Source organism: Phalangium opilio, unplaced genomic scaffold (genome assembly GCF_054372755.1).
Source record: "Phalangium opilio isolate 3A_F unplaced genomic scaffold, DU_Popi_V2 ptg000011l_1, whole genome shotgun sequence".
Taxonomy (NCBI): Eukaryota; Metazoa; Arthropoda; class Arachnida; order Opiliones; family Phalangiidae; genus Phalangium; species Phalangium opilio.
In genome coordinates this window covers 3,885,728-3,907,585 of record NW_028324147.1, presented here as the reverse complement: position 1 = coordinate 3,907,585, position 21,858 = coordinate 3,885,728, and the positions used below count along the sequence as shown (strand labels likewise).

Sequence of the window (21,858 nt, the reverse complement as noted above, 5' to 3'; positions counted from 1 at the left end):
CTTTAAAAACGCCATTTTTAATCTTTTAGATGGCTAGCACCGAACGCACGGAACAGAAAAAATAATGTAAATTTTCTTTCGGTGCAGTCCGGTGTTTAAATCGGTAATTTCTGGAAAAGTTTGGCTTTCCTGGATTACACTTAGTTGAGCGGTTGGTCCAAACTGATGTTGCCGGTATGGTGAAGCTCTCTTTGTGTTTAATGGTAAGTTTTAAATTAATTTAAGTATTTTAAGAAGATTTAATAAAGAATATAAACGCAGGATAAAGTTTCCCGTAGACGTATAAGACCAGGATTTTTCGACAGTGTCAGAATTTTTGTTAAAGGAGGTACTGGAGGAAATGGTTTCCCAAGGTTTGGAGGTATTGGGGGAAAAGGAGGTGATGTTTATGTCGTCGGAAATAAGAATGTGCAACTAAAAGAGGTTTTAAAAGATTTTCCGACGAAACGAGCGTCTGGAGGCGCTGGAGAAAGTAGCAGGTAATTTGCAGTTTAATCTTAATTCTGCAGGGGAAAACATCCGGCCACTAAATGACATCAAACCCCCCCCCCCCCCCCCGCTTCAACGTGGCGCAGGGTAACTGCGACCTGCGCCATATATCTTCCGCCATTTTGAGGGAAAGAGGAGGAGCCTAAAATATGAAAATATGCTGTTTCTTATTGTGGTAGAAACTATCGAATTTTGGGTGCACCTGGTCAGGATGTCAAAATCACTGTACCACTTGGTGTTTCTGTGGTCACTGACCAAGGAATTGTCTTGGGTGACATAAATTCTGACGGAGATGAAGTATTGGTTGCCCCTGGAGGAGAGGGAGGCAGTCCAAATAATCAATTCAATGGACAAAAGGGGTTTTCTCGCTCAGTCACTTTAGATCTTAAGTTGATTGCTGATGTGGGATTTGTGGGGTAAAGTAAAATTTATCATAAACCCCAATTATCATATCTCAGTAGAACATTGAATATTTCTGATTGTACATAGCTTTCCAAACGCTGGAAAATCAACACTTCTTAAAGCATTATCGAGAGCTACACCTAAAATAGCCAGTTATCCTTGTACGTTACGTTTTAATCCCTCCTCTCCCCTCCATCGTTCCAGAACACGCGTGTCACTTTGTACGTAATTTAATTTCAGTCACAACCATCAAACCTAATGTCGGCGTCATGGAATACGATGATTTTCGTCAAATATCTCTAGCTGATCTTCCTGGTTTAATAGAAGGAGCTCATTTAAACTTTGGTATGGGACACCGATTCCTGAAACACGTCGTTCGAACGAAACTATTGCTGTTCGTAGTGGACGTCAATGGATTTAGACTTAACCCCCAAGCTCATTTTCGCAACGCCTTTGAGACTATCATGCTGTTGAATAAGGAACTTGAACTCTACAGAGAAAACTTGAGTGACAAACCCGCCATGTTAGTCGTAACAAAAATGGATATTGAGGGAGCGGACACGAAATTGGACGAGTGTCTACAAAGTTTCAAGGAAGCCAGTGGTAAGATTGTTTTCGACTTAATTCGGGGGGAAGGGGGATGTCACGTGACATTGTTGTCAGACATTTTCAATATCGCCAGAAGTATATAATACTTCTCTTCGAGAGAAGTGTACAAGCACAAAGCTGGGTGAGTGTAACGTCACTCTTCCCAACATTGGAACACTTAGAGCAAGGTTACTAAACCGAATCACATACACGATAAATAGTTCCCTCATCATTACTCTATTAGCGCTTAAATATTTGGCAAGACGCATGCGCGTCAAGACAATCAAGGTTTGTGGGATGATTGCTGGGGATTTAGTGCCAAACAACTGTAGAATTCACCTTACGGTGCGATGCCCATTTGTAGTTTGATGAGCGGGAGAGCTAACAAAAAGGGGATATAAGCCTGGGAAGAATGACGTTACATAACTAAAGCATTAAGAGAGGATACAGAGTGTCATCCTTCTTCTATTATCCCCTTCTGATATCGCGTAGAAAATGCTGTAACACTACCAGATGAAATAAGACCAAACCGGATTGTCAATTTCGATAAAATATTACCCATAAGCTCCGAGAGCGGCTATAATATACACAATCTTAAGAACTCTATACGCGATATTATTGATATCAATTTTGAGATACAGGAAAAAAGACCGCAGTCTTTTTTGTCTTCTAACTATAATCGCAAAAACACTGATAGTGATTTAAAAATCATGTAAAATGTATTTTTAATGTATAATATTAATATAGAGTTTAAATTAAACAATACAGGAATTTTTTTATTTAATTTCAAAACGCTGGGTTTCTTTCTCTATGTTTGAAACTTATCTTCTACGTTGAAAAACTTTAGGGCGTTTAATCCCAACATTTTTGCCTGGAATGGAAATAGTTCGTCACATTGATTTTTGAAACCCCTTTATTTGGTTTAGACCGTACCTTTTGGGTTGTAGTTAAAAATTTCGAATTTTCTACAATTTCTCCCGGTTTTTCTTCACCCAACGGAAAAGGGTAGTCGCTACCCATCATTACTTTATCCTTTTTAGTGATGAAATTCGTCAAAATTTTAAGGTACGAGTCGATTAGTAGGAATCTATTGACGTTACGTACCTCTCCTAATAAATTTGTTAAGAGACGTAGAGGTTCTTGGCCATGAACCAAAGAATCCGAGTAAATTTGACTTAGATAGTTTAGGGGAGCTTGAACTCCGTTTATATTACAAAGATCTTTCCTAACCTGGAAAGTGATTAGTTTAAAATTAATTAATAAAAACTGTCTTCGTAGACAAAGGCGCGAAGCGATAGGTGTAGAAAATTAACTGCCTGAAGTAGCAGATATTAAAAGTTTTTTTAGACTAAGGCGCGAACCATTAAGTGTATTGTAGAAAATTAACTGCCTGAAGTGACAGATATTAAAAGTTTTTTTAGACAAAAGCGCGAACCGAATCCGATAAGTGTAGAAAATTAGCTGCTTGAAGTGACAGATATTAAAATGTTTTTTAGACTAAGGCGCGAAGCGATAAGTGTAGAAAATTAACTGCCTGAAGTAGCAGATATTAAAAGTTTTTTTAGACTAAGGCGCGAACCGACCGATAAGTGTACTGTGGAAAATTAACTGCTTGAAGTGGCGGATATTAAAGACACGATTATAAAACCTCGATTGGTTCAAAAAAATTCTGATCTTCGTTTTTCACAAATTTCCTTTAGTAAAAATATTTTATAATGAAATTTGCGCATTAATTTAAAAATAGTACGCGTAACGATTGATAAAGTATGCTAGTTTGGATTTTAAAGTACGCATACCTCGTAACCACGTTGTATTCTACCAGCAGTGTAAGGGAATGAACCAGCCCCATGAGAAAAGCAAACCCTTAATTTAGGAAAATTATCAAAAACTCCACCGAAAATGAAACTGCAGATTGCCGTTGTTGTTTCGGACGGCATACCTTTCAAATTAATTTAAGACGTAAATTAATAAGTTAATTTGCAACATGATTTTTTTAATTTTAAACCAATATTAAATAACGGCGCTGCACAAACCTACAAGCCAAGGTAGCCAATACTTAGACATTCTAGTACTTTGTTCCATATCCCATGGATGAATAAAAATCGGAACATTTAAATCCTCAGCAGTCTTTAACGAAAAGCAATTAGTTCAGCAAACTCCTGCAACTTTTATATTTTTAACAAAACAAAACCGAGGGGTCGGACGTTTGTCAAAATCCCGTACACTTCGTTTGAAATCTGTTTAAAATCTCTCTCGAAAATCTCGAAATCCCGAAATCTCACGTCAAAATCTAAAAATCTTAAAATCTGAAAATTTTAAAATCTCACGTCAAAATCTAGAAATCCCAAAATCCCTACCTTAAAATCTGAAAATCCCGATTTTAAAATCTGAAAATCCCGAAATCTTCACCTAAAATCCCGAAATCTCACATTAAAATCTAGAAATCTCGAAATCTTAACGTAAAATCCCGAAATCTCATCCTAAAATATCAAAATCAGAAAATCTCCTCGAAATCCGAAAATCTCCTCGAAATCTGAAAATCTCCTCAAAATCTGAAAATCCTGAACAAAATCCCAAAATCTTCTTCGAAATCTGAAAATCGCGTTCAAAATCTGAAAATCTCCTTTAAAATCCCGAAATCTTAAAATCTTGGACTAGATTTCCAGATTTCTAAAATCTGAGTCAGAATCTCAAAATCTGGGGCAAAATCTCAAAATCTTTGTCAAAATCTTGAAATCTCAAAATCCCGTACACTAAAATGCCGAACGTCCGACCCCTCGAACAAAACTAAACCTTGTAAAACGGGAAAAGTTTTGGATCATCTAAATTCCATTCATTAACGTGCGATCCAATTTGGACTCCATTTAAACCCAACACGTTAACGCTACGTTTAAGTTCCTCAACCGCTAATAACGGAGCTTGTAACGGCACAGTAGCCATCCCGATAAACTTATCAGGGGCTTCTTTAACAGTTTGGGCAATGTTGTTGTTAAGTAAACGTGAAAAATCGGCCGTGTCGTCGGGTTTCGCCTTTTAATTGAAAAACAAGTTTAGAAACCGTGGTTTCATTACCATATTTACCATAAACATACCCAATAACTAAACATAACCGGAACAGTTGACAAAACTTGTACATCTACATCCGTTTGTTTCATATCCTTAATTCGTTCGTAAGGTGACCAACAATTAGGGTCTATTTTACGGAAAAATTCCCCCGTATCTTTCATCATATTACAAGATCCATCATTACAATGATGCATTTCGATCCATCCCTCATATCCGTATTTCTATTATTAATATAAACACTAATTAATATTTTTAAAGTTAATTTTTCTTAAAATTCTTAAAATTTCTAACGTCTTTTAAACTTGGCCAATTTTTGGGTAAAATATGAGTATGAATATCGACTTTTAACGACATGTTTTTGCTTCAATATGTTTAGTTTTGTCATAATCATAGTGCAGTTGGGATTAATATATTATTTTCGATAACTAAGCTGTTTATTTAATTAAAAGTGGTGTGATCATTATTTAACCCGAGTTATCTTTAAGATTAAGATTAAGATTAAGGAATAGGAATAGAACCAATCGCGTTTTGAGTTTTGCAACCAAACCTTTTATTATTTTTTAAAGGAAAAGTTCTAACTGAACGGCTTTTTTTCTAAATATAAAAGGAAAAATATTAAAATTAAAATAAATTATCATTTAATTAGTCTTAAAAACGGGGATTACTGTGCCGCCATTGGTTTAGTGGCGTCTGATTGCAAGAACCCAGTTAGTTACTCCTACCTAATACTTTCAACCAATCCCTTTGGCGTAAAAGGTTCGATTTAGCAGACGCTACTATAGCAAAGGCCTCGCAGTAGTCCTTGATTGTTTTTAAGACTAATTAAGTGCTAATTATTTTGTAAAAAGATTTTCTTTTAATATTTTTCTTTTTATATTTAGAAAAATGCAGTTCTTTTAAGGTATAATATGCAGTGGTGTGCGAGTCCCGTTTTTTCGGTTTCGAGCCGAGTCCGAGTATCGAAACTAATTTCTTATCGAGTATCGAGCCGAGTCTCAAAAATACTTTCGAGTATCGAGTATTTAGATAGGTCAAATTTTGTTTGTTCTTTCGAGTAATTATCGAGTCTCAAATATTGACTTGTCGAGTAGCAATTTTGTAAATTTCTTGAAAATAACGAAGATGTTCAATTATCTAATATCGAACTAGTTCAAAAAGATTGCTAGTGATCAATTAAACATTGAACTGGTGATTTTCAAAATAAATGATCATGAACTCATCGTCTGCTATAGTTGTAAGCCTCGGACTCGAGTATTTAAGATGTTAAAAAGCTACTCGAATCTGTCTCGAGTATCTCAATGTGTTGTTATCGAGTATCGAGTCGAGTACTCGGCTCGATACTCGAACTTCACGAGTACTCGCACACCCCTGATAATATGTTATGTGAACTTTTCCTTTAAACCTACAAGGACGTAGATTACACAACACTGTTGTGAAATATTTGGAAATTTGTCATTTGATATCTTCAACTTATTAAGAAACCAAGATAAAAATTAAAAACGCATGGTTTATCACTCAGTTAATCAAAACAAAATTCTTTATTGAAGCATGCATAATTATAAAATACAACGTTTATCAGTTATCACGCGAAAAAATGATTACATTACACCCTTTTTTTTATTTAAATTTAAATTTAAGTGTTTCTAATACCAAGCGCTTGCTCTAATTCCGCGCGTCTTTGTTGTACTTTGCCATAAAAATACCGGCAAACCGCTTCTTGAGCCCAAGTTTGGTAGTAAAAATCAGATTTCCTTTCTTCTTCCGGGTTTCCTACAACATCCGTGATTGTTTTAAGATCTCGAGTCTGAGACATTAACCATTTATCAATAAACTGTTGAGGATCTTTGGCGAAACTGAGGAAGAACTCTCTGTTAGTCTTTAACTGGTTGATAGTCTCAACAGTCTCGTGAATCTGCCAGAGAAAAAGAAACCGTTGATTAGCAAACTTATCTAGAACGTTAATTAGATTTTCCGTTAAACCTTGTTGTCAAGGGATTGAATTTCTTGTTGACTTGAAGTACAAAGCAAAAAATTGTTCATTTGAACTTTTAACGCGTCATCCTATAGTTAAATAAATGAAAAGACAGTGTTTGTTTGTTTGTTAAAACACTCGATTATCCTCCAATTCTACTCTAAATCTCACCACTTCTACGTCAATATCATAGCAAGCTGTCTTTTTAGTATCTGGTCCTTCAACACTGTAATTACTGCCAAAAAATCATTAATTAGTATTTAAAACGCTTTACCTCTTAAAATATTCCCTACCTGATTGTATGATTGATCACAATCGGATCAGGAGGGTGTAAAAGTTGATGTAAACGTTGGGGAACTTCAGCAAATTTCATTCTTGAACATTGAAAGATCTAAAATAAGTTTGAAAAAGTTATTTATATTTAAATTAAAACATGGATTAACTAACGCTAGGGATTGTTCACTAACTGGGTTTCCCATGTAATTCTATCGTTCCGAATTATTCCTTGATTCCCCTCTTCATTCCCCCAATTTATTGGACCAAAACGCGCCATCTCTCGGCAAAATAAATCGTTTTGCCCAATTTAGGCAGTATTTCAATTTTGACGTCATAGACCACGTGATATTTGGTCCAATTTTCTTATAACTTCCTGTTAGGGATAGTAGCTGCTGCTAGGGGGCGTTTGGAACATGCATGCGTTGTTATCTTTTTGGGGGAACGAACTATCCCTAGCGTTAGTTAATCCATGATTATAAGCTCTATATTTTTTTCAGGATTTATTCAAACCTGTTCTAAATATTTGTCACAGTTGACGTATTCTCTTTCATGGGGGTCTTGAAGCTTATGAGTTTTGATATACTGCCAAAGAGCGCTAATGATCATGGGTCTAGTTTGAGTATGAATGCCTAATAAACGCGCCAAACGAGGATCCAGTTTGAATTGAAGGGGCTAAAGAAATAATTAAGAAACATTAATTAATAATTACAGTTAAAATGTGTTTAAAAACATGAAGAAATTACTTGGTAATCAAGTAGAAGCAAGATTGTGCATCGAACGTTCTTGTCCCCGGGTCGTTTCACTTGGAAACCATCAGTCTCAGTTGTAGTTGGGGTTCGATGCCACTAAAATTAAAGGAAAAAACTAAAGGGTTAGAACTCAATAAGGTTATCGTGTTCCGGAGCACTGTATACTACCTCTACAAGATGGTTATCAGGTCCATAAAGATCTTTGTCCAATTCAATTACGAGACTCTTGAAGAACGAAGAAAATTTCCTTTTGCCTTTGCTCTGATCAGCTTTAGGGGCATTTGGCTAAAAAAAATACAGACTTGATTAATTTAATTTGGGTTACTGAAGTTGGTAATACTTACATCATCCAAAAGTCTTCCCTCAACTCTTAATTCCCAAGAAGGAACAGTTGGTTCCTCAGTTCCATCCATTTCAGGTTTACCGGGATAAAAAGTGTTGGAAATAAAAATCCTTAATTTGCGTTTTTGCTAAAATAAAAGTTAAACAACAAAACTTTAATTAAAAACCCAATTCTGAATTAGCCTTATTCCTGATCAGCGCCACCTACCCATAGCGGTGACTTTGAGAACTACTGTAAGCGGCAAGCCAATCAGATGTCGCTAAAATCTGGTGACGTCACTGACTGGCACTCTCGGGTCTTACCAAAAATGACGTCACCAGATTTTAGCGACATCTGATTGGCTTGCCGCTTACAGTAGTTCTCAAAGTCACCGCTATGGTTAGATGGCGCTGATCAGGAATAAGGCTAATTAACGTCCATTGATAATGGAACCTTCATGGGTCTTTTAAGAGCTTCTTGTATGTCCAGTCTTTTTCTCATGATGGTGAAATCCAGTTTTCTTTCAAAAGCTAACAAATCCATATAGGCTTGAGATTCCGGTACCAAATCTCGAACTTTTTGTGGTAGAATCTTCTCGGACATTTTTTTCTTCTTCTTGCTACTGGCGCTGCTTAGATTAGTCTGAGGTCCGCTGGTTGTAGTACCAATGCCAGGGCCAGAAGGATGTGTCACCCCTCCAGGACCCAAAGTTTGTCCTTGTTGGGGCATAGGCATTCTGGAAGTGATTCTAATACTGAGATTTTCAAGTTAGTGAAACGAATGTTCTTTCAAAACAGATGTTTTAATACCCTTTAGCCGGTGGTCCACCAGGAGGTCTGCCATCAGGAGCTGGACGTTTCCTTGAGTCCATCCCCATAGAACCCTGGTGAGGCATTCTACCTGGGTAAGGATTGGGAGGTGGTGGCATGCTTTGATGAACTCTGGAATGCATTCCTGGTCCCTGAGCAGGAGTGCCTTGCATATTAGGGCTAGGATAAGGAGCTCTTGGTCCAGTGCCCTGATAGCCCTGTTGAGGTCCCGAACCATACTGTCTTTGCATTGCTTGCATCTGAGGGCCAATGGGCATCCCCGGTCGATCTTGACTTCCTCTCATTCCTTGGGGTCCCATACCTGGCCCAGATGGACCCATGACAGGGCCCTGAGGTACATTGGTTCCCATACTTCCTGGGCCCATGCTAGGTCCAGTTGGTGGCATTCCTTGGGTTTGTGGAACATTAGGACCCATCATTGGGCCACCAGAGCCTTGAGGAACCCCACCTGGGCCAGTTGGAGGCATCATAGATGGGTTTTGTTGGTTTGGCATTGGTCCTATGCCTTGAGGACCACCCGGACCTTGGTTCTGAGGTCCTTGAACTTGAGGGCCTGAGGATGCTTGCCCTCCTTGTCCCGTGTTTTGGCCTGCATACCCACCACCTCGACCCATACCGGTCATTTTCATCTTCCCCTTTTTCTATAATGAACAACATAAATACCGCCATGTCTAATTAAAGTACTAATAAATTAGTAATAATCAAATTTTAGTATTGACAAGTGACCAAGGCTTAGCGACGGACAAAGACAAAGGCCGACAGGTTAGGGTGGTACCAATTTGTTTAGTTCTTTTTACATAAAGTTATTACCTGCATGGTTTTGGAAATTGTTTAAGAAGGAATACCGGGCTTTTAAATTTCAAATAACTTAATTATGGTTACTGTTTCAGTTATTAATTATGTTAAATATTCAAAGTTTAATTATAAACCATAGAAGCCTCGGCTTTTAGACGCATCTTAGCAGACAGTTTTACGGCGAATGCTTTGATTGGCTGAAATTCCCCGGGGCCTGGGTAAATTTCAACCAATTAAATTGAAATGTTTTATTTCCCAGAGTTCCAGAGTATAAACTGTGTTTGTCGAGAATGTGGCACGGAGCGTTTTTGTAGGAAATTTTGAAAAATGCAAAAATATGAAAAGCTTGAAAAAATTGGCGAAGGTAAATATCGTTTGCATAAAGCCTTGCTTAATTAATTTTTGCATAATTTGCCACCGTTACGAAGCTAATTTTAATAAAAACCGCGCTTGACATCATAACAATATAAGCCTTGGCAATTAGAACCGTTGGAAAAAATGGTGGCTTACTCGCGATTGGTTGGAAAATTTGAAATTTAAAGCTGTCAAGTTCAACTGTCAAAATTTTATAATATTTGTTTTTTAAAATTTAAAATTAATTAAATTAATGCGAAATTCAGCGCGACAGTTCTAAAATTTTGCGCGTAATTAACAGGAACATATGGAACTGTATTTAAAGCGAAAAATCGTGAGACTCAAGAAATAGTTGCATTGAAAAGAGTTAGGCTTGATGATGATGATGAGGTATTTTTGCATTTAATACTAATGCATAAATTCGCCAATTAATTTAAAATTAATACTAAGGGTGTTCCGAGCTCGGCATTAAGGGAAATTTGTCTTTTAAAGGAGTTGAAACATAAAAATATTGTTAGGTAATCTCATTTTTAATTTTAAAAGAGTTAGCTAGTCCTTTTTCAAATTAAGCTTAAACGTGTTTTTAGGCTTCATGACGTCTTACACAGTGAAAAGAAACTTACTCTAGTCTTTGAACACTGTGATCAGGATTTAAAAAAATACTTTGACAGCTTAAATGGGGAAATTGACCATGATGTTGTCAAGTCTTTCATGTATCAGCTCCTGCGTGGCCTGGCCTTTTGCCATAGTCATAATGTTCTTCATAGAGATCTCAAACCACAAAACTTGCTCATAAATAAAGTAATTAGTCTTAGACCTTAATTAAATTAAATTAAATAAACACATTTTTTTTCTTTTTAAGAATGGAGAACTAAAACTGGCAGATTTTGGATTAGCCAGAGCATTTGGAATTCCCGTTCGTTGCTACTCAGCAGAGGTAGTTACTCTTTGGTATCGACCTCCAGACGTATTGTTTGGGGCCAAATTATACACAACTTCAATTGATATGTGGTCAGCTGGATGTATTTTTGCTGGTAAGTTTTTTAATTAATAGATATTAATTATCAAAGCTAATTAAATATTATTATTATTTTTAGAACTAGCAAATGCTGGAAGACCTTTATTCCCTGGTAGTGACGTTGATGATCAATTGAAAAGAATTTTCAAGCTTTTGGGAACGCCTACTGAAGAAACGTGGCCTGGTATGACTCAATTACCAGATTATAAGGTATCTTGATGATTTATTTAATTGTATTTATCGCTAATTTATCAAAGATTAATTAATTATCTTAATTTTTTACAGCCATTTCCTATGTATCATCCAACTACCAGTTTCGTTCAAGTTGTACCTAAGTTAAATTCCAAAGGCAGAGATCTCCTACAAGTAAAAAGAAATTAAAGGGAGGGTGAAGTAGAAAATCAAGTGATTTTTTATCGATTCTTCTACTAATTATAAGACCAGTCTGCATAGTGAAACATTCAGGAAATACAGATTCCGAATGATTTTAAAATTATTTCAAATTAGGTTCAGATTTAAAGGATAATTTTAAACAAGGTCCTCCGACCAATCGCGTAACGCCTTGCCTTTTTGTTAACAAAATTCTCGTGGCACGCACGCTCCATGTCTCGCGCCACGATTATCACGTGGCGCGCAAATTTTATCAAATCTCGTGATAAATTTCATTCAACGCGGAACGTGCCACGAGAATTTTGTTAATATAAAGGCAGGGCGTTACGCGATTGGTCGGAGGACCTTGTTTAAAATTATCCTTAAAATCTGAACCTAATTTGAAATAATTTTAAAATCATTCGGAATTGGTATTTCCTGAATGTTTCACTATGCAGACTGGTCTTATAATTAGTAGAAGAATCGATAAAAAATCACTTGATTTTCTACTTCACCCTCCCTTTAAGTGTTTAAAATTTAATTTCTTTGTTAAATTAAACTGGGTTTCTTTTTTCATTGTAAAGAAATTGCTCATTTGTAACCCGGCCATGAGAATGTCAGCTGAAGATTCAATGCAGCATCCATTTTTCTGTGATCTGCCAACTTCAATACGAAGTGGCTGATTCATTTGCTTACGAATATCCTTAAAAAGTGTAAGAGAGAGAGAGAAAGAAAGAAAGTTTGGAATAAATAACACAAATTGTAATATATATATATATATATCAGAAAAAATAATTTTAATCATTGATTGGAAATTGTTTTAAGGAGATTTAATTCGGTTTTAAGCAATTTTCGCGTGATAATTTCATTTAAAAAAGATTAAAAAAAAAAAAATACATATAGATGACATTAAAAAGGGTTAAAATATCTCTACACCTTTATTTTATACGTTCATTAAGATAATTTATCATTTATCTTTATTATTATTATTATTATTATAATTGGTTAGACATTTTATTATGCCTTTATTTTCTTTTCGTAAAATAGTTTATGTACATATTTATAATAATATACTTGGTTCTGTTTAAGTTTTTAAAATGTAGCGGAATAATTATTATATCTATAAAAAAAAAATAAAATGCTAAATATGTTTTAATTTTAAACAATAACATGAATAAATATGCTAAAAATCTTAGCCGAAACTGAAACCAATTTTTAAAAATTATCTTATTTTATTTTTTATTGCAATTGGTTCAATTGCATCACGTGTTTAGCGAGGATTCCTCCAAGTGGCTGATTGAAGAGGCAATCAGGGCCCTAAAATTTATCGTATTTTATTGCAATTGGTTCAATTGCATCACGTGTTTAGCGAGGATTCCTCCAAGTGGCTGATTGAAGAGCCAATCAGGGCCCGGGTATTTACCGCCCAAAAAGTTCAAACGGTTTTCTTCTGCTGGTGGCTTAAAAATTAAGTTTATTTATGAAATTAGACTGAAAAATTAAGTTCTTTTTTATTTTGCGAATTAAGAGACGTAGTTCATCTAGTTGGGTATGTTAATTTTTATTTTATTTGTTTCTAAATAAGTAAGAATAAGATAAGTAAACAAATAATTCCTAAGCCTCGGCCAATTAATCGTTGTTACGGTATAGTAATGGCAGTGATACGCCTATGAATGTATTAAGATCTATGAGAGAAATAACATAGGGTGTCAGTAGTCTATACCGTTAACGTTAACTCTCAAATAAAAAGTGTTTAAAAAGTTGTTAGGTTTTGCCTTCAGTTATAATTTTTACAGTAGCAGATTTCTTTCGAATTACTCGTCAAAGAAATGGCCGATTTTGAGTTTGTTTTGCCACTTAATCGACAAGAACTTGAAAGCGCTAACACTCGTGATCAATATGCCGTTGATAATGTGTTAACGAGTCGGGAAATTCCGATAAAATTAAAAGGTAACATTTACCACGTCGTTTGTGGGTTCAGAAAAGAAATAGATATCTTAATTTGTTTTAGATGTCAAGAAAAGTCACCCAATTGGAACTGAGTTTATGTTGGAAAATTTTGACTTTTTCTATAGCACTTTATGGTACTAACGTTGCGTTGTGTCAGTTTGATTTTAACGTTTTTTTCCTATCCTAATCGAATAAAAACCTTGAATTTTGTTAGTGAATTTGAAAATCTTAATGAAAATGTTAAGGCTGATGTATGGGAGCTTACCGTTCAATGTCAGTATTAGATTAGTGTGTTTTTTTAATAGCGTAGGTTCAAGTATAGTAATATATTTCCCATCCCACCTTAGCCATTAAAAAACTTGAGAAAAAACTGGTTTCCGTTCTGGCGGAAGAAAATTTAGATTCCAATAGGAAAAAGAAATATTTAAATATTTTAAAAATGAATATCTACGTCTACACTGAATTGTTAAATTGTTTTGAAACTGAGATTATGAAGCCATCCGCCATAGCGACAAAAGCCAAAGTAAAATTAATTAACCTAGGGATGGTTTATTTATTAATTAAACAACACGTAGAAACTCATTGATTCGTGTAAAAATACTAAATAGCATAAAAAGAAATCATCTAAGAAATGTTACGATATTATTGATTGGGACCAAGAAAAAGAAAATGCAATTCACATTTTGCAACAATTTGTTAAATTAAATTTGAAAAAACTATGGGAACCACCGATTATTGAAGAATCTTTTTTAAAGTAAGGCTTTGACAGGGTTCGTACACGACCTGGAAAACCTGGAAAAGTCAGGGAAATTGAAAATGGGCCTAAAAGGTCAGGGAAAAGTCAGGGAAATTGAAAATGTGCCTAAAAAGTCAGGGAAATGTCAGGGAAAAATATATTGGTGGGAAATTGATAGTCTGGATGACAGTATAAGGGTGACCAAAAAGGTGTTGTCTGAGACTTGAGCAGAACCCCAAATTCGCGGAGCTCACTTCGCTCGCTCCGGTTATTTATTTACTTATGGTTAAATTTAAACGAATTAATTGGCTTATCTTTATAACAATGACAACTCGTGCTAAAATGATTCGAGTGAATTTAGATTGGTTTTCATATATTTACGCCTTGTAAGTTATTGCATATGGTCAGGGAAATTTGTGGAATTTAGTCAGGGAAAACCTGGAAAAGTCAGGGAATTTCATTCCAAAAATTTTGTACGAACCCTGTTTAAATTCAATTGATTTAAAGCTTGTGATAGGTATAACTGTCAATTCTTCTTTAGTCTCGTAACTTCAACTTGCTTCAAAGCTCTGGAAAATCCAACAACAGTTCGATCTAAAAGCTTAAAAGACTCTATAATTGATCTCCTGGCCTTATCTCTCGAAACCTCTCGAAATAGTTTAGGTTTGGAATGGGAATCAGGTTTTAAATTTATCAGATTATTATAAATCACCCAACTAAGTTATACCGTAAACCTTTTTTTTATTATTAGGGCTTAGTATCAAACTAATCCAAATGGTCCAAGCTCACGAGCATCTCGTTACCCCTTTGGTTGAGGCTGTCGAATGCTTCGTGCTTCGTCACAATGCCAGAAACATCGTCAACGTTATTATAAGAGAAATAGGACTGATGGAAGGATCCGATGCCCAAGAGGCCTCGGGAATTAAATCAGTTTCCATGTTTTTAACCGAGTTAGCTGAAAGAATTCCCGACATTGTTTTAATGTCCATTACTCATTTAATTACGTTTTTGGATAATGACGTAATATTTTAACGTCTAAGATAATGGTTATGAATTATAACTAATTCATTTGTAGGCTTACACTATGAGAGTTTGTACGTTAACGATAATGGGTGAGATAATTGTAAAGAATCTTAACAAAGAAGGCATGGATGACAAATCAAAGAGATTAAGAGACCAATTTATGGATGCCTTAGAAGTATTACGCAATTTAAAATGATTTAAACGCTAATTAATTAATTATAACCAATTTTAGAATCATATCCACGACATTAACGCTTTCGCGCGTAGTAAAGTTATCCAAATATGGCAAAAACTTTTGAAAGAAGGCGTCATACCCTTATCCCGGCAACAATATCTGTTAGAGTTGATTACCGATAGGCTGATGGATAAATCTAGTATGGTTAGAAAGAACGCGTTGTTTTTTATTACGGAATTTCTCAAGTACAATCGTCTCGTCGCCATGGTATTGTCCCCTTTGACCTTTAGTTGATTTGGTTTTTGGTAAATAGGTATTTTTATTTAGCTCTCGTTAGATGAGGTTCAACAGAGATTGGATGAGGAAAAAAAGATTTTAAAGGAAATGATGCCCGAGGACGCGCCAGAACGAAGAATTCAGTCCCTTTCATTACCCGAAGTTGAATGGAGAGATGTTGAGAAAGATATAGAGAAAGTTTTGGAGAAGTTTGAACCGATGGAAGAGGAAGAAGATCCGTTACCTCAGGATTTAGATGCGGAAAAGTACAATATATTTTAGATTTTTTTTTTTTTTTTAGAGATGGGAGAGTCCAAGTACTCGGACTCGCATGCGAATACTTTCACAGGGCTGCTTTTTTTTTATGAAATTTTTGGCGAGCAATTGTTTTTTTTATTCCTTCAGAGAGTTTGAGGATATAAGAAAACATTTTGAAAATGAACAGTATGATAAGGGATTAACACTTTACTTCCGACTTAAACGCGTTTTGAATGATCATCCCATTTTCACACTCTTGTCTGAAGATCCCTTAGAGTAAGTTTGGACTGTCATTTAAGTTGTGACATCTGAAATTACGTTATTTAAACTTAATTGTTAACAGTGATACGTCTCTCTCAAAAACTGAACAAGATCTTGAGGTTTTGAAGAAAATATTCGAACGTTAGTTATTTCTCGTTCTTTGGCAAGTTCTAATTTAGGGAATTTTAACTTTCGTCAATCAACCTCTTTAGGAAACAAAGAGAAAGACAATGTACGAGATATTTTAGTCCATCCTGAAGATCTTTTAAACAACGCGAATCGTCCTGAACAAGGACCAATTGTCAATGAAATATCCAAGCAACAAATGTTAGTTAAATGGTTGGACGATTGCGTCAAGTTTTCTAAACAACTCTGCGTCATTTTACCGCGTATCGTTGAGCTGTTGATGTCCAGTGTTCAAACTGATATCTTAGAGGCCATCAATTTCTTCGTCACTGCTCAAGAACTCGGAGTTAAAGGAGCCGTTTTTGGAGTTAAGAAATTTCTACGCCTCATTAGATCGAAAGAGCAAGTTTTAAAAGACGCCGTCGTAACTGCGTTTAAACAATTATATTTGAATCCAATTCCAAAAGGAGGAAGGTATATGACTTGATAATAAAATATATGGTTGCAGTTCGTGTTACATTCAGGGGTGTGCGAGTACTCGTTAAGTTCGAGTATCGAGCCGAGTACTCGACTCGATACTCGATAACAACACATTGAGATACTCGAGACAGATTCGAGTAGCTTTTTAACATCTTAAATACTCGACAAATACTCGAATCCGAGGCTTACAACTATAGCAGACGATGAGTTCATGAGCATTTATTTTGAAAATCACCTGTTCAATGTTTAATTGATCACTAGCAATCTTTTTGAACTAGTTAGATGTTAGATAATTGAACATCTTCGTTCGTTATTTTCAAGAAATTTACAAAATTGCTACTCGACAATTCAATATTTGAGACTCGATAATTTCTCGAAAGAACCAAAATTTGACCTATCTAAATACTCGATACTCGAAAGTATTTTTGAGACTCGGCTCGATACTCGATAAGAAATTAGTTTCGATACTCGGACTCGATACTCGATAAGAAATTAGTTTCGATACTCGGACTCGGCTCGAAACCGAAAAAACGGGACTCGCACACCACTGGTTACATTCATTATGTCTATTATTTTAGGTCTAAATCGGAAGAAATTGTTTTCGGATTATCAATATTTCTTCAAGTTTTAAACATGGGCGAATTACAAGCTTTGGAAGAATTGATCGGGGAGTGGATGTCCAATAACGAAATCTCCAAGAATGTTTTAAATATTCTTTGGCAAAAGTTTTCTAAACAAACAACTGATGACGATATCGAGTCTCATATTGCCTTGAAATTACTCGGAATGGCTGCCAGTACCGAACCCGATGTAGTTAAAGCCAATCTCGATCACCTTATCGAAGTTGGTTTGGGAGAAAGAGCCGAGAAAAATTTATTATTCGCTAAAGATATCTGTTGCGTTTTGATGAAATTGAGTCGAAATGATAAAGTATATTAGTATATTAACTTGGGTGTTGATTTAGAGTATTTTTTAACTTAATTATAATCATTTTTTTTTAGCCTAAAGTTGAGTCAAAACATCCACCATTCCGATATCCTAAAGATCACAAAATGTTTCAAAGAATTATTCAAATTTTGGTTACTGGTATTCGAAAGAAGGATAGATTTTGGTCACCTTTCTGTCAAATGGCCATCAAATTTATCTACAAATTAGCCGAAAATCCCAACACAATTTGCGTCAATCTCATATCCAAGTTTTTGTCCATTGTCGTCGTGGCTGGTAAATAAAGACGCGCGGCCGTTCTTTTACACCTAATTCAGGGTTCGTACACGACCTGGAAAAGTCAGGGAAATTGAAAATGGGCCTAAAAAGTCAGGGAAATTTAAAATGGACCTAAAAAGTCAGGGAAATGTCAGGGAAAAATATATTGGAGGGAAATTTAAAGTATAATGGTGATCAGAAAATTTTTTGTCTGAGATTTGAGCAAAGCCCCAAATTCGCGGAGCTCGTTTCGCTTCGCTCGCTCAGGTTATTTATGATTTACTTTAAATTAAATTTAAACGAATTAATTGGCTAATTTTTATAAAAATAACTCGTGCAAAAATTATTTGAGTGAATATAGATTGGTTTTCATATACTATACGTTCGCCATGTACGTTATTGCAAATGGTCAGGGAAATTTGTGGAATTTAGTCAGGGAAAACCTAGAAAAGTCAGCTAGGAATTTCATTCCAAAAATTTTGTACGAACCCTGACCTAATTCCTTGATCAGTTACTTGATATTATTAATAATTTTGTTACGATAGAAACAACCGAAGACGATGAAGCTAAAGTTTTCATTTTAAGTCGCGTCGTCACTACGATTGGGGAAGTGGCTATCAACCATCTTGTTTATCTAGACTTTTATATTTTTAACGAACTTAAGAGAAGGGCTCACCTCAAAAGTCAAAAGAACGAAGAAAACAAACAGAAAAAGAAAAGGAGATCCGCTTTTGGAACTATATCCATGAATAACAAGGTATTTGGATCATGTTTGCAATAATTATTTTTAGAGGTGTGCGAGTCCTCATTTTTATTTTTCGAGTCCGAGTCCTGGAAAAGTGGACTCCTCGAGTCCAATTTTGCAGGACTCGTCGAGTCCATCGAGTCCTTAAAACATGGTTTCGAGTCCAAAAAACATGGTTTCGAGTCCATTTTCGAGTCCAAAAAACATGGTTTCGAGTCCAAAATTCTTAATCCGAGCCCAAAATTCTTCAAATTTGCTCTTAGAACATTCTGTTTTTTATCAGTAGCTGATAAAGTTGGCTATTAAGTTGGTAAAGAAAAATGGACTCGACAAGCCCTAAACGGGTAATTTTAGGCCTTGGACCAGGACCCGGGTACCCATTCGAGTCCTAGGAAAACCAGTTTCGAGTCCGAGGACTCGGACTCGAAGTCGAGTACCCGTCATTTTCGAGTACCCGCACAGCCCTAATTATTTTTAATTTGATGGCTAAATAATAAAATTAATCAACTTTAGGATCAGACAGCGATGGATTTGGAGTTGGGTTTAATAGGAGCGGAAGTTGATGATACCGAAGCTGATTTTATCGCCAAAGTTTGCGAAGATGAACTGCTAAGAGGTAATTAACTAACTATAAACTAAAGGGAGCTTAGAATTAAATTAAATTAAACAAGGTTTTTAATTATTTTATTAGAAAATGGTTTCTTGGGAATATTTCTTCCAATTATAACCGAGTTATGTTCGGATCCTTCTAAATATCCCGATGTTAGTTTAAGAGCCGCTAGCGCTTTAGCTTTAGGCAAACTAATGTTAATTAGCCCTAACGTTTGCGAGAGTAAACTATCATTGCTCGTTACTGTCTTGGAGAAATCAAAAGAACCCGAAATTAGAGCCGGAGTTATTATATTAATGAGGGATTTGGCTTTAAGATTCCCTAATCTTCTCGATCCATGGACAGCCCATTTATACGGAAGGTATAGAACCTAATTATTACTTTAATTAAAATTGAAGTATAATTAACTAGTTAATTATCGAATTATTTTAGATTAAAAGATACTGATATCGACGTGAGAAAAAATACTTTAGCCGTTCTTAAAGATTTGATTCTGAATGACTTAATTAAAGTTAAAAGTCATATGAGTGACATTGCGTTATGTTTGCGTGATGATCAACAGTTTATTGTTGACTCCACAAATGATTTCTTTGTTGAATTATCTAAAAGGGTATAAAGATAATCATAGTATTATCTTAGGGTAATGGTAACAGAGTTTTTTTCTTGTAGGGTAATGCCTTGTACAACGTCCTTCCTGATATCATTAGCCATCTTTCAGACCCTGATGTCGGAACTAATGAAGACAACTTTAAAAATATATTGAGGTAACTTTTTTTCCTCCGTGAATTTGGCCTGTGCGAAATTGCTTGTACTCGGACTCGCGAGTACTTCAGGGACGGGGAAATTGGACTCGCGAGTACGGGGATATTGGACTCGCGAGTACGGGGAAATTGGACTCGCGAGTACGGGGAAATTGGACTCGCGAGTACGGGGAAATTGGACTCGCGATTACGGGGAAATTGGACTCGCGATTACGGGGAAATTGGACTCGCGATTACGGGGAAATTGGACTCGCGATTACGGGGAAATTGGACTCGCGATTACGGGGAAAACGGACTCGCGAGTACGGGGAAAACGGACTCGCGAGTACGGGGAAAACGGACTCGCGATTGACGGGGAAAACGGACTCGCGATTGACGGGGAAAACGGACTCGCGATTGACGGGGAAAACGGACTCGCGATTGACGGGGAAAACGGACTCGCGATTGACGGGGAAAACGGACTCGCGATTACGGGGAAAACGGACTCGCGATTACGGGGAAAACGGACTCGCGAGTACGGGGAAAACGGACTCGCGGTTACGGCGAAAACGGACTCGCGGTTACGGCGAAAACGAACTCGCCATTACGGGGAAATCGGACTCGCGAGTACGGGGAAAACGGACTCGCGATTACGGGGAAAACGGACTCGCGATTACGGGGAAAACGGACTCGCGAGTACGGGGAAATCGGACTCGCGAGTACGGGGAAAACGGACTCGCGGTTACGGCGAAAACGGACTCGCGGTTACGGCGAAAACGGACTCGCGGTTACGGCGAAAACGAACTCGCCATTACGGGGAAATCGGACTCGCGAGTACGGGGAAATCGGACTCGCGAGTACGGGGAAAACGGACTCGCGATTACGGGGAAAACGGACTAATGTAATGAACAAAAGTAAATTTTTTTCTCAGGATTCTTTTGGGTTTAATCGAGAAAGATAAGCAACTGGAACAATTAATAGAAAAACTGTGCCTTAGATTTAATTCTACGAGAGTCGCGCGACAAGATAAAGATTTGGCGTTCTGTTTAAGTTTGCTTAGTTTTAACGAAAGAGCGTTGAGAAAACTACAAGATAACATAACGTGTTACGCCGAGAAACTGAGAGACGTCGAGATTTATGACTATTTCACTAATATACTTAACGGGGCCAAGAAGAACTTATTACAAAAGACGGGATCAACTGTAATACTAAAAAAAACACGCTTAATAAATCTTAAAATTAATTAACTTTTAATTTAATTTAATTTAGGTTGTAATTGACGAATTAGCGGAATTATTCGATCAATTTCATCTTAAAGGTTTGGACGGTAATGCTAGGAAGCTTTTAGCCGAGAGACAACAAACTAAAGGTATCGTAAACAATCATTGTTTTAAACGCGACGATCTTAATATTAATATTAAACCTTATTGTTTATAGGAAAAGCAACGCGAACGCAACGTGGGCGAACGGCAAAGAGAAAAGATGCTTTTACACCATCATCCTCGGAGGATGAAGCCAGAGTACCCAAAAGAGTAACTAAACCTAAAAGAGGCCCTAAGCCTAATACAAGACCCAAGAAAACGTTAGACATAACGTTTTCTTCAGAGAGCGATTAATAACAACAACAAAACGATTTTTTTAATAAGTTTTTTAACTTTAGAATTAAATGTGTATTAAATTAAAATTTTTCTTACTTCCCTAAACATTTTTTTATTATTATTCTCAATAAATTTTCAATTTTCACAGATTCTTAATCTTCGAAACAGGACACGAAACAACATCAACGGAACGAACGAACTTCGTTAAAATTTAAATTTTTCGAGTTACAGAGTTTAAACTTTACAAATAATTACGACAAAATGTTAAAAATACCAACAATTAGTAACTAAAAAATCACGGGAAAGGTTAAAGGTTAATTAATTCAATAAGTAACCTAACAAAGCCAATCTTAATTAACGTAAGCCTATATATTATCAACTAACGAACTTCATTAAAATTTTCGAGTTACAGAGTTTAAACTTTACAAATAATTACGACAAAATGTT

At 36.0% G+C, this 21,858-nt stretch overlaps 5 protein-coding genes across 9 annotated transcripts; 3 read left to right on the top strand and 2 right to left on the bottom strand.

The window, feature by feature from the left end:
* Positions 1-45: 45 nt before the first annotated feature.
* Positions 46-2,271, top strand: LOC149709927 (GTP-binding protein 10). The gene is made up of 6 exons (XM_089858461.1): positions 46-203; positions 262-479; positions 669-905; positions 979-1,052; positions 1,132-1,494; positions 1,972-2,271. The coding sequence occupies exons 1-6, from the start codon at positions 177-179 to the stop codon at positions 2,193-2,195; spliced, it is 1,143 nt and encodes a 380-aa protein (XP_089714587.1). The 5' UTR covers positions 46-176; the 3' UTR covers positions 2,196-2,271.
* On the bottom strand, positions 2,176-5,172 carry LOC149709926 (2-amino-3-carboxymuconate-6-semialdehyde decarboxylase-like). Its single transcript, XM_089858472.1, has 8 exons — positions 4,837-5,172; positions 4,572-4,766; positions 4,273-4,509; positions 3,513-3,606; positions 3,276-3,418; positions 2,584-2,709; positions 2,413-2,511; positions 2,176-2,350 (listed from the first exon to the last, which is right to left on the bottom strand). Exons 1-8 carry the CDS (start codon positions 4,897-4,899, stop codon positions 2,288-2,290), a joined length of 1,020 nt encoding a protein of 339 aa, XP_089714598.1. The 5' UTR covers positions 4,900-5,172; the 3' UTR covers positions 2,176-2,287.
* Positions 5,173-6,052: 880 nt separating this feature from the next.
* On the bottom strand, positions 6,053-9,681 carry Bap60 (Brahma-associated protein 60). 2 transcript variants are annotated; one of them, XM_089858437.1, is made up of 11 exons: positions 9,505-9,681; positions 8,674-9,335; positions 8,318-8,618; positions 7,887-8,012; positions 7,711-7,827; positions 7,537-7,638; positions 7,304-7,465; positions 6,811-6,908; positions 6,689-6,752; positions 6,526-6,606; positions 6,053-6,457 (listed from the first exon to the last, which is right to left on the bottom strand). In XM_089858437.1, the coding sequence occupies exons 1-11, from the start codon at positions 9,508-9,510 to the stop codon at positions 6,179-6,181; spliced, it is 1,998 nt and encodes a 665-aa protein (XP_089714563.1). In that variant the 5' UTR covers positions 9,511-9,681; the 3' UTR covers positions 6,053-6,178. The 2 variants fall into 2 exon arrangements, with proteins under 2 accessions (XP_089714563.1, XP_089714566.1); XM_089858440.1 differs by having other exon boundaries at positions 8,318-8,600.
* A 67-nt stretch (positions 9,682-9,748) lies between these two features.
* Positions 9,749-12,442, top strand: Cdk5 (Cyclin-dependent kinase 5). Its single transcript, XM_089858478.1, has 8 exons — positions 9,749-9,853; positions 10,145-10,233; positions 10,294-10,361; positions 10,431-10,644; positions 10,706-10,877; positions 10,941-11,071; positions 11,147-11,227; positions 11,815-12,442. Exons 1-8 carry the CDS (start codon positions 9,817-9,819, stop codon positions 11,911-11,913), a joined length of 891 nt encoding a protein of 296 aa, XP_089714604.1. The 5' UTR covers positions 9,749-9,816; the 3' UTR covers positions 11,914-12,442.
* A 179-nt stretch (positions 12,443-12,621) lies between these two features.
* On the top strand, positions 12,622-21,516 carry LOC149709923 (condensin complex subunit 1-like). 4 transcript variants are annotated; one of them, XM_089858408.1, is made up of 24 exons: positions 12,622-12,779; positions 13,027-13,180; positions 13,242-13,314; positions 13,395-13,453; positions 13,528-13,703; positions 13,789-13,934; positions 14,458-14,579; positions 14,668-14,936; positions 14,992-15,114; positions 15,172-15,381; positions 15,442-15,656; positions 15,796-15,924; positions 15,992-16,050; positions 16,122-16,509; positions 17,094-17,445; positions 17,517-17,736; positions 18,264-18,475; positions 18,977-19,079; positions 19,155-19,434; positions 19,506-19,683; positions 19,743-19,837; positions 20,745-21,015; positions 21,083-21,182; positions 21,251-21,516. In XM_089858408.1, exons 2-24 carry the CDS (start codon positions 13,060-13,062, stop codon positions 21,427-21,429), a joined length of 4,080 nt encoding a protein of 1,359 aa, XP_089714534.1. In that variant the 5' UTR covers positions 12,622-12,779; positions 13,027-13,059; the 3' UTR covers positions 21,430-21,516. The 4 variants fall into 4 exon arrangements, with proteins under 4 accessions (XP_089714534.1, XP_089714533.1, XP_089714525.1 ...); XM_089858407.1 differs by having other exon boundaries at positions 14,458-14,597; positions 21,257-21,516; XM_089858399.1 differs by having other exon boundaries at positions 14,458-14,597.
* The last annotated feature ends 342 nt before the right edge of the window (positions 21,517-21,858 follow it).